General features: G+C 42.3%; 1 protein-coding gene across 16 annotated transcripts in view; it reads right to left on the reverse strand.

Annotated features, from left to right (window-relative positions):
* Positions 1–355: 355 nt before the first annotated feature.
* LOC147020201 (lamina-associated polypeptide 2, isoforms beta/gamma-like) overlaps positions 356–12169 on the reverse strand; it is a 38081-nt gene continuing 26267 nt past the window's right edge. For 6 of the 16 annotated variants that reach the window (XM_085895344.1, XM_085895333.1, XM_085895335.1 and 3 more), the window contains 6 exons: positions 7174–7236; positions 6756–6896; positions 5948–6034; positions 5750–5827; positions 5484–5542; positions 356–1399 (listed from right to left, as the gene is read on the reverse strand). In XM_085895344.1, the coding sequence (XP_085751470.1) occupies positions 1105–1399; positions 5484–5542; positions 5750–5827; positions 5948–6034; positions 6756–6896; positions 7174–7236 (723 nt within the window). In that variant the 3' untranslated portion in view covers positions 356–1104. The remainder of the gene's footprint in view (positions 1400–5483; positions 5543–5749; positions 5828–5947; positions 6035–6755; positions 6897–7173; positions 7237–12169) is intronic. The other 10 variants (XM_085895337.1, XM_085895341.1, XM_085895347.1 and 7 more) reach the window with 7 other exon arrangements.

The following is a 12169-nucleotide window of genomic DNA, read 5'->3' on the forward strand; positions in this document are numbered from 1 at the left end:
GATATTGTGATGCAGGGCACGAGAAAGATTACACAAAAAGGAAGTTAAAACAGGATTTTCAACAAATTTGTTTCTTCAACACGAAAAATTAAAACATTTACAAAAGGCAATCCACATCATTTCCTCCTCTTATTCAAATCAGCCAAGGAAACGGGAAGAGCAAGTACAGGCAGGGACAGTCATTGCAATTGTGCAAGGAGACACGATGTGATTTGTGGAAGCGTCGCCGTCGCCTGTAATGCGATAATAACCGACGCTGCCGCGGGAATGTCCAGCATTTCGCGAACTAACCACAAATGGCTTGGGAAAGAATGCGCGACTGCAACAAGTCCAGTAAATAACATGAATGGACACATTTGGGAGATAACCTTTATTAACCTTTTTCCCCTTTCAACAAGAGCACAAAAGTCATGGAAAATATCTAGTACTACTCGATAAAAGAACACAAGTATGAAAAGGTTTACTTTGCTGAGGTAGGAGAGAAATTTATATTCACTTTACTGTTCAAAGGCCAGTCACGGACGATGGCAACACAATGATCTTCATATAATGCCAACGTGAGACACGGTGAGGATAACTGAGCACGTGTAACCCATTGGCAAATATGCGGTAATCAGAGCAATTTACCCCCGTTAAGTACACACGTGAGTTCGCACAAAAACACGTACCGTGCACTGCAACCATATTTTTGAAGAGAAGAGTTGTGGTGTGGTGTCATTTCTGAAACTACAATGTTAAAAAAAAACAATAATAATAATAAAAATAATCTTTGCAATTACACTTCAACTTGCAGACCAACACTTCTTAATACACCAACTATTTTGCACGTTGAGGTTGATGGGGGTACCAAAAACAAGATGTACTCCTGCCTTGGACATTATGGGTTAAAAAGAAAAAGAAGAAGACGACAAAAAAGAAAAGAAAAAGGAAAGCATTGGTTTTATGTCAGTGACCAAAAACATTGAACATGGCAAAATATCACTCTCTGATGTTGATGCCTTCAATCCAAGTTAAGAAAACCAAGCAAACTTGAGCAAATCCAGGATGAGCTGAACAAAGCCGTAAGCATCACAGCAGCAGCCTCAAACGTCAACAATTCAGCAATCAAACACGATCCAAATGTTGGTCACCTTTGCTTCCAATAATCTCTGAAGGAATTTCAAAATTCTCCTCCATGGCACCGTACACGAGCAGGATGAAAATGAGCAGCGTTACGGCAATGATGACCCTAACCCAGATCGGCACAGACCTCCGTTTTGCCACCGGCGCAGTGTTTGCTCTCGGCAGCTCGCGATGCGTCAGCCTCGGCCTGGCATACATCTCAGTCACCCTTTGCGAGAGCAGGGGCGAAACGTAATTGCCATGTGCAGCACCACGAATGGGTGGACGGCGGGTAGCACTGCAGAAATCAAAAATAGGTAAAAGACACACAAGTTGTCTGCTCATTGAAATCCAAGAGAATAGCAAACATCTCAAGTGGATAAAATATGGCCATTCTACTGTAGCATTAAAAGAACACAGTATTTCACCTTCAGATAAATACCTTCTTATTGGACTACATTTTGCGAGTCATTTGGTTACACGTCAGGTCAGGTCAGGTACGGGAGCATGCGCCAGAACAGCGCCTCGCTGCTTCCACATTCCCCTGATACTCCAAGGACCTCCATCTGGCCATCCCCCAGGCAGATGCCTGGCCCATCCCCATCTCCTTGAGATGCTGATTTAACCTGCTGCAACGAGGCACGTGGTCAGCACATTGGCCTCATCGACTCACAAGGCTCCCTCGCTGAGAAAATATGGTGAGCAGGATCAGCGTCAGGAAAACGAGACATGTCGATACAGCCACAGCTGAGACTCACGGTCTATGCAGGTAACAAATCTCATTTGAGTCTCTCAGCAACCGCTCGTTGGACAGAAACTCTGACCAGCGATAACCAATAATTATCCGAAAAGACCTGGTACCAAAGGAATTCAGTCTCTGTCTCAGTTCCCTGGTCAGAGTCCAAGTCTCATATCCATGGAGCAAGACTAAAAGCAGCAAGGACCTGAAGACTCAGACTTTCGTCCTCCTGTACAGGTACCGACAGTGCCACACCCTATGATCCAGTGAATCCATGACTCCCCAGACCTGACCCAGATGTCCATTGACCTCTGGCTCACAGCCAGCAGAGACATGAATATCACTGCGAAGGTAAGTGAATCTCTCCGTAACCTCAACATCCTTGCCGCAAACAAGTACAGACAAGATAGCAGCATCCAAGATGTCATTGAGAGCCTGGATCTTAGTTTTGACCCAGGAAACCCATAATCCCAACGGCTCTGAACCTTCATTCAGCACCTCGATGGCCCCCAAAAGGATATCCAGTCTCCGCAAAAGATGACTGTATCGTCTGTGAAATCAAGGTCAGAGATATTGACATTCCCAAACAATGCACTGCAGCTTGAGCCCTCTGACATCCTCCCCAGATACCAGTCCATACAAGTGCTTAAAAGTGTGGGGGCCAGCACACACCCCTGACAAACTCCAGTAACAACTGGAAATAAGTCAGAGATGGTATCATCACATCTCAGAGCACACTCAACACCAGAATGTAGTTCACACATCAGATTGATCAGTTTTTGCGGCACCCCACGAAGACCGAGAATCCTACAGAGGACATCACAATTCACTGAATTGAACGCTTTGTAAAGAATAACGTCAGCCACAAGCAGCCCCTGCCGAAAAGCTCGTCTGCATTAGGTGAGGACCCGAAGAGCAAGCATACGGTCAATCGTTGACCTATTCGGTGTAAAGTCAGATTGCTCTGGGTGTTGATGCTCAAGCAGATGGTGGCGAACCCCATCAATAATTATCCGAGCAAAGACCTTGCCCGGCACTGAGAGCAGCGTCACCCCACAGTAGTTGTTGCAGTCCTGGCGATCACCCTTCCTTTTCCAGAGAGGGACAACAAGGCCCGTCTTCCAGTCAGTTGGGATGATGCCTGTTTTCCAGGCAGAGCACAGAACTGCATGGAATGACCTGAGTACAGCATATCCACCAGCCTTAAGAAGTTCAGCATGCATGCCACAGATCCCAGGAGCTTGACCCCATTTAAACCGGTTCACCACAGCCTGTGTTTCCACAAATGAAGGTGGATCACAGTTGATTGGAGGGTCAGAAATGGAGACATCCATTGCAGGGTCAGCAATTGGAGGGTTGACATCCAACTCAACAGCTGGTGGATCAGCCGAGTACAGCTGCTCAAAGTAACCGGGCCAGTGGGCCTTCATTTCGGCCACCTCTGTCAAGAGCCCACCACCCTCCACTCGAACAGCAGTAAACCGAGGGACAGGCTTGGAGGAAAGCAATGCTTGAATTCCCTTGTAAGCAGGCCGAGAATCACTTGAGCACAGGTGATGCTCTACCCCCTCACAAATTCCTTACATATAAGGCCTCCTTGTCCACCCTTAGCGCACATACAGTTTTCGCCTCAACTCCCTGAACAGCTCAGCTCTGCCATTAAGCCATTAAGCCTCTCTGGTCAATGGTATCCAGTGTCCCTTGAAACACAAAATTCTTCTTCACCCTTCGGTGTGTTCCAAGACGTCCACTGGCAACATCAAGGATGGTGGTCTTGAAGGCACTCCACAACTCTTCAGGGTTTCCCAAGCACCTAGACCCATGAAATCCCCATTCAGCCTGTTCACAAACTCCTCAGCTAAACTGGTTTCATCTATAAGATGAATGGGTATTAAAAAAAAATAAATAAATAGAAATAAAACATGCTTTAAATTTTTTGGGCATAAAAATTTAATGGATTGATGCAAGATCGCACGACAACGGAACTTGGGAGAGCGCATATCTCCACCAGGCTGAACGGATGTTTTTTGTACAAAGTCGAGACTCATGGAAGGGCTACCATGAACAGGTCAGGACATAACAGAAAAAAAAACAGGACACAAAAGGAATGGTAGAGAAGCATGCACAAGGGGTTGTAGTGAGTGGGTGGGGGAGGCGACACCAACAGCAAAGTTGAAGGCCAATACAGAAGAAGACTTTCACAAAAATGTGTGTGAGGAGGAATGGGGGGCAGGAGAGGATGCATGGAATGGACAAGATGGATTCAGAGGGAATCTCCAATGAGGGAAAACTGAAAATTTGGAAGGAGGAGGGATTGGGGTGAGGAGTGGGGGTGACGGGGGCGGGTTGTAACGAGGGTAGAAAACATGATTTTGGATTGGGGATGATCTGAGATGGTAATGAATAGCTGTGTTGAAAGCCTGGACTGAAGAATGAGATTGAAGATAACGTGAAAGTTGGTATCACAAGCAGGAAAAAAAGAGGAACAAATGATTGAAGGTAAGCAGTAATTCAGATATCCGAGATTTAGGTAGTTTCACCAGGAGGGGATTCATGGTGGACCGTGTTTGCCCTGCAGAAACCTGAAAGGGGGGGGGGGGAGTAGACCAGAAAGGAGATGGAAGAAGACAGAGGGACCTCCTACCTGTCTGTAATGGTGAAGTGATAGGCCCATCGACTCAGTTTCATCGTGGGAGACTCCAATAATATTGAAGGCCTTGCTTTCCATGGCATCAAGCTAAGCAAGATGTGAGGCAGGGGAGCCAGTCCAGTGGGAAGAACAGTACTCCATCAGGCTGCCAATGAAGGCCTTGTAAGTGGACTGAAGTTCATGTGTGCCAAGGAAGGACTTTGTATAATGGAGGATGCCCAGTCGGTGGCTGACTTTGGAGATCAACTTTGAAATGTGGTTTCCCAAGAAAGATCATGACTGACAGTGACACAGGAGTTTCAGTGACAACTTCCTCAAGAGGACAACTTCTACTACTTCGAGATACCTATATAACTCAATTTTAAAACTATCCACTGTCTTTGCTGTCACTATCTTTCCAGGGAGACAATTCCATGCATTTACTACTCTTTGAGTGAAAGACCCCTGCCTTACCACCATCCAAACTCTCCTCTTCTTCACTCTAAAACTGTGGCCCATTGTGCTATCAGTGTCCATTCTGTTGAAAAACTCATCTGCACTTATTTGTCTCCACCCTTCATTATCTTAAACGTGCTGATTCGGGTCATGCCAAAATACAATGACAAAGAGCATGCTTACAGAACACTTAATTGCATTTGGAAAAAACCAAACAAGTTAGTATTTCAGGACTGTGCTAAAGTCCATAAACCACTCATTTGATTCATATGGTGTTAGGTTCAAAGACATGATGAATAATGGGAATAAAGGTCGTTTGCAAACAATGAACAGGACATTTTATGGATCATCTAACTGGCTCCCTCTGGTGGACAAATAAATGCTTAAGAGCAGAGTTTATTTAAAGGTTAAATCAACCAAGTAATGTGCATCTCCCCTCTTCCTATGCAACGTCAAAGGTTTATGGAAGGTTCCTGTAATGCTAAATCAATTATAATAAGGAAGTCGGGAAGCTGTATAAAATAAAATAAATTTTAAAATATATGAAAATAATATTACCTGATTCCAGTTGGGCTTGTGAACAAATCAAACTCCCTCTCAGGACGTTTGGGCAATTCCTGGAGTAAAAAAGTGAAAATAAAAAAGGAATAACTAAGGACTTTAAAGTAACACGAGCACAGAACAATCACCGAATAAGACGAAAGGGAGGGAGGAAATGGTCTCCACCAAGTGCATCCACAAAGTTGTGCAAATGTTATTCACCAGAGCAAAAGTAAACACAGAAGACAATCACAACATGAAGGAAAGAAAATAAATAAATATACCAAACACTTCTCATTTAGAGCCTTTTTAACAGCAACGGTTATGCTCTTTGGGCTTGCAGCTTTCTCGATCAACGGTGCCTACAAGAATATGCCTCGTTACCAGGTGAGAAAAACATCAACCAAAAGGTAACACAAAACAAATGCTCATCCCGCGATACCACCAAAACCAGAAACAGCGTGCAGCAGACACCCACAAACCTGGAGCACCGTGGTGTCCAAGGGGCCATAGTCGAACTCATCACTCCCTGAACTGAAATTCGATGGGGAGGGGAGTTTCTTTTGTTGCTTGAAGGAAAGAAAGATGATCGGTCTTAAATTACAAGCCTCACAATAAAGTGCAAAATTGAAATACAAACCACAAAATAAGAAAAAAAATAGTGGCAAAAGCCATCCACAAGATCGGATCTGACGTCACAGCCAAGCAAGTAGCCTTCATTCTCCAGTTGATGATGCAAATGACAGACAGCAAGCTCATGTATGTTTGCAAACGTCAGAAACTTCACACCACCAAAGGGTCTGTGTACCTTTCCAGTATTGGCGGTTTATTTATGAGCCCATAATTTTCACAATGCGAATAAATTCCCATTTTCTATTGCATCATCTTTGTACATGTGGAATAAGCCAAATCACAAGTCAAAATTCGTTTTCATGTTGAATGAGCAATCAAGTGATGCCTGCCCCTGCGGCCAAATTGTTGGACCTTTGGATTTGGCCAAAACTTCAAAGAAGCTGTACTTCTGCTATTGTTACACTTTCCTGAATTTCGCTGCCCACCGATATATTCTCAGCAAAACTATATTTACAGTCTGCATATAAAGAGTTTCAAATAAAATATAAATGAAAATTCAACTGATTGAGCCCACAAGACACGACAAAGATGAGCAACAAAGAGGTGCAGATTCCACACAACAGAATTTCCTTTACCGCCAAAATATACAGCACATCTTAAACGATACATCTATTAACCGAGACCAAAAGTGTTTTTTGACAATCTGCTCCCAATCACCATTGGATCTTGATGGAATGGGCTGCCACTCTGAGTGATCTTCGGATGGGGCAGCGGAAGCACGGCTACTTGGGGAGGGGAGCTTGCAAGCGGCACTGCAGCAGCTTTATCCAAATCTGCTTTGAGCCAGTCCTGACTCCTCTATAGACAGAATACAGCGTTTTCAAATCGGCAGGAAACTTGGACAACAAATTGCAAACTTGGGTAACACATGTGTTTTAGAGCAAAAATAGAAAAAAAGGCTATTTTGAAACGACTTTGATGTCACACAAACCGCAAGCAGTACATTTTCCTTATTTCCATTCCATAAACCCCAGTAGTCAGTTTTATCATCCTATTCCAATAAAAACTAACCAAAACGGTTTGCCCTATTACTATTTATTTTTTGCCAATTAAGTGTTTGTCTCGAAGCAAGTACCCGCAGATAATCACTGCGCCGCAGGCTCTTCGTGGGAAAACACCAGGGATCTTTGGTAGTACTCTATAAAAAAAAGAAAAAATTATAATGGATAACAGCCAGAAAACTAAGAGAGAAAAAAAAATAATAAAGCAAGCTTCAAAATTAAAAATCGACTGTGTGTATAACATGGAACTTTATGGGAGTGGGGGCAGTGGGGGGAGGGGGAGACGGAACGAAACTGCCTGTACGCTTGATACCAAATATCTACCCAAATGCCATATGATATTGCAATAAAAAATATATCCCATTCTAAATGATACCAGTCCTGTCCAAAGGAGATAAAGAATGTCAGCTAACAGAAAAGGCAAGGCCAGAGCTCCAGATGTAATTTTAGAAGTCAGTTCCACATGCTAGGTGGCAGCAAAATCATTTGAAATGCTTCTTGCACAGTAATTCAACCAGCAAGAGCACCCCGTAAAATGATCTTTACCACCAAGGTGTGACATCTATTCAGGCCTCCATTAAAGCAAATCCCCTTCAATGGTTCATTTAGTTCACATATACCTTAAAGATCCCATAGTGTCTTTCATGTAGATATGGAAAATTATCACTGCCAATTTTTTTTCCCCTGCTATAACCTACAGGGGGCACTACATCAGCAGCACAGCTCTCTCCCTATCAAGTGCAGCCTGTGGCTGCTGGTTGCATCATTGGTTGGGACGCGGCTATACCGCTGATGCAGTATCCCCCTTACCAGTGCACTGGTAGTCATTTTGCTGACCTCGGAAGGATGACAGGCTGAGTCAACCTCCTGGTGTATTAATTCAGCGGCCCAATGGGGCTTGAACTCAGGACCCTAGGATCCCAAGCCGCCACCCTAACCACTAAGCCAATACCAGGCTTAGCAGCACAGCTGTTAAAGGTATCCCCAGCAAATAAAGGTATCCACAATCATGTGCTGCATACGAAAGAAGAAGTGTGCATATAAAGGTGTTGCTGTGCCACGAGCAATCGCCTTTGTTACAAACTTTCACCAATTAATATAATTTGGCTAAATGGAGATATAAAAACCAACAAAAAATAAAACAAGAAAATTACCTCCGTGTGGGGGTGACGGTAATCTCTATAATGTTTTTTTTTTACTATCATAATCGATGAACCATTGCCAGATAACTCCTAAAATGACAAACGATAGGTTTTGAAAATGGCGACTTGCACAACTTTCGTGACCTCGTGACCTTGACCCTGACCTCGAATAGAGGGAAAAATATGTCGTTGGGTATCACTCATCGACCTCTACCCACATACCAAATTTCATCAAGATCGGAGCAAAAAGTTTTCTTTGTACCGGGAGGTGTTTTTGACCATCTTCCAGGTTACGTTGCGGCCAAACGGGACGGAAATTCAAAAATCTGTCCAGTAAGATACAAGATAATAATTTTTACTATCATAATCAATAAACAGTTGCCGAATATCTTGTAGAATGGCAGACTAGATAGGTTTTGAAAATGGCGATTTTTATAACTTAAGTGACCTCGTGACCTTGACCCTAACCTTGAACCCAGACAAAAGTTATATCGTTGTGCAACACTCATCGACCTCTACCCACATACTAAGTTTCATCAAGATCGGAAAGAAAAATTGTTGACGGACGGACGGACATTTGGTCCGGCTTTATTAGGTCATCTCGGTAGAGATGACCTAAAAAAAGAGCAATCAGAGATCGCAGACCATCGCTAGGACTTATTTTGTGTGGTGTTTGTGTAGTTTCGTGTTGTGTATTTTGTGTGGTGTATGTGTACTGGTATGGTATGTTATGTAATTAGAGACATAACTAGAACTGCCACTTTATAACTGTTGGTAGTGATGACTATGTACAAAGAGGTCCCACTTTGATGCAATCCTCTTTGAATGGACATGTGACCCATGATGGTTAATATTCAATTGAATACAGAATGGGATTAAGATAAATTCAATTCGAATCGGTATATATTCAACTATATCGGTACAATCCTGGATTGGAGTAATCAGGAGGAACCCAAACAAGCAAAAAGCAAAGATGAAGTCATCAGGAGGAACCTGGATAGGATTCACATTTCAGCTGCTATCCCTCTACCCTCAAACCCATCCAGACACAAAGTGAGCCTTATTCTTAATAATGATATGTATATATATATATATATATATATATATATATATATATATATATATATAAAAAAAATTTTCAATGAAAAAGAACCCACATCAAAAATATAAATAAGTCTGGCTGCCAGACCATGTGTCCGATCAAGTTGAAATTTAAAACATGTATTTCCCATCACTGATGGATCATAATTGTGAAGTTTCACATCGATTGATTAAGTGATTCCAGAGAAAACATTCTTTAATATTTTTCTTCAATCCAATATGGCTGCCAAACCATGTGACCTATCAATTATTCCTTAACAAACTTGTACACCCAAGGCTTGGGGAACATTTGTGTGAAGTTTCCCCTCGATCTGTCCAACCGTTCTGGAGAAGATTTTTATAGGTTTTATGGTACATCCAATATGACTGCCAAACCATGTAACCTATGACATTGTGTGTGTGAACCTTTTGTCCCTCATGGATTGGCAGTCATATGTGTAAACTTTCGCCTCGATCTGTTCAGCCACTTCAGAGAAGATTTTTGAAGGCTTTTTTCTTTCCTTCCAAAAGCAATGTGGCTGCAAATCACGTGACACATGACGTCATAAAATTTTTTTATGTGGACCATTTTATCCCTAGCTGACCCTCAGAAATGTTCATACTGATCAGATGTAGTGTTCTACATATGCAATTATGACATCATAACGAAGGCACCTATGATGACGTAAAAAATATCACACTTATTCCCCATGAGGAGTACTTGCCATGTGCCAAGTTTCAATTTTTTCCTTGCTGCAGTTTCAGAGATACAGAGGACCAAATTTTTTCCAACATGGTTGCCACACCACGTGACCGATAATGTCAAAATCATCAATAAAACATTATACATGAGTAGTTACTCATATGGTGGAAATTTCATCTCAATCCAACAAGCGTTTGTGGAAAAAAACATGAAAGTTCTGTGCGGAGACAGACAGACAGACAAACAAACTGACTCAAATGCAATACCCTCTCCTTCGGCGGGGGTAATATCATCCACGATACAAACACACACTCAGGAATAGGCATGGATAATACGCACACAATTCACATTCAAGGCACAAAATCAACCAATGGTTAAAATCAGACGTAACTAGAAGGGCACTCGGTAGAGCGCATACCTCCACCATGTAATGCCTGATCCATGAGAACATATTGGGCCCAATACATTTTTGAAATATCATGCCATACAGTACTATCTCGAGTTTGGCCCTATCTCTCATTGGTGAAGAATCACTTGGGAAATTAAATAATTCTCGTATCCAGATACGGATTCGGATGTTCACCAAAATCGAATCAATTTGTCCTTGCGACACACCCAACCTGTCCACCAAGTTTCGTCCGAATCTGTCCACAACTTTTTGAGATATCGTTCTGTGTATAATTTTTAGCGCAATCTCTCAATGGTGAAGAATCACTTTAAAAATTGTAGTAGCTGGATCCAGGTCTTCACCAAAATCTAAACTCACAACATTTTGAGATATCCTGTACACAAACAGACAGACAGGGGTGAAAACAAAACCTCCTTCACCTTCGGTGGCGGAGGTAAAAGTGTAATGGTTAATTTAGCCAACTTTGTCGAACTGTGTCTGATGCTGCCCAGACATGCGCTAGTCGAGGCCATGGTTAGAGGTGTGATGCAAAACCCGAGAGAAATGCTGCATATGATATATTTTTGCTGGATGCTGCACAGACATTGCACATTCACTCGTTATTGTTAAGTCAAACAAATTTGGTCCGATTTCATTACGTTTGACTGCAGTGTCACAAAGTTACATAGATTTCATTGTATGCGAGAATGAACGACATCTATATATTACTAAAACTCTCATCTTGTATATATGTATGTTCCCAAAATACAGCCAAAACAGTACACGATAGCGAAAAAAAATTTGGCCCACCTTACTCACCATTCGCCTGCAGAGTGCAGTATCAAGTTTCGTTCAAATCGGTCAATGAAAAAAATTATTGAAAAATCAATTCCCGATTCAGTCAAGTACTCTTTGGGATTATTTGATCAATGCAAACAACCTCAGCAGTATAGTTTGATCGAGCTATCTTTTTTTGAAATTATTTATTTATCAACCGCTGTCACAACAGGAACCCAACGGGTTAACGGGTCGTCTAGTACATATTAAAGTAGACAGATTACAATAGCCTCTCCAAATAACACAATTTGTTGAGGGATCTTCCACACAGAAATGGGAAATGAAATTATTGGATACAGACAGTGCAGTAATGGTGAAACTTGCATATTTGTTACCTCCGCCACCGAAGGTGAGGGTTATGTTTTCACCGCTTTCTGTCTGTCTGTTTTTCTGTTTGTGTACAGGATATCTCAAAATTTTGTGGACAGATCCAGTTGAAACTTGGTGGTCATGTTGGGTGTGTGACAAAGACGAACTGATTAGATTTTGGTGAAGATCCAGATCCGACCACTGGAATTTTTAAAGTGATTCTTCACCATTGAGAGATTGGGCTAAAAATGATGCATAGCACGATATCTCAAAAGGTTGTGGACGGATTCGGACGAAACTTGGTGGACAGGTTGGGTGTGTCGCAAGGACGAATTGGTTCGATTTTGGTGAAGAACGAATCCAGATTTGGACACGAGAATTATTTAATTTTCAAAGTTATTCTGCACCTTGGAGAGATGGGGCCAAAAACAATATAGTGTTACGGATTTGGAAACCTACTGCACACAGACAGTCAGAGTCCCCGTAGTTCAGTTATCTCAATAAGAAAATGTGGATGGTTAGGTCCCGTCCCAATGTTTAATGGGTGATTAAGTGTATGTGCGCTGCGAGTTCTTTTCTTAGCTCCAGAATTTATATCCACAAAAATAACA

This window comes from Eptatretus burgeri, chromosome 9 (genome assembly GCF_056783735.1).
Source record: "Eptatretus burgeri isolate ZD-2024b chromosome 9, Ebu_testis_v1, whole genome shotgun sequence".
Taxonomy (NCBI): Eukaryota; Metazoa; Chordata; class Myxini; order Myxiniformes; family Myxinidae; genus Eptatretus; species Eptatretus burgeri.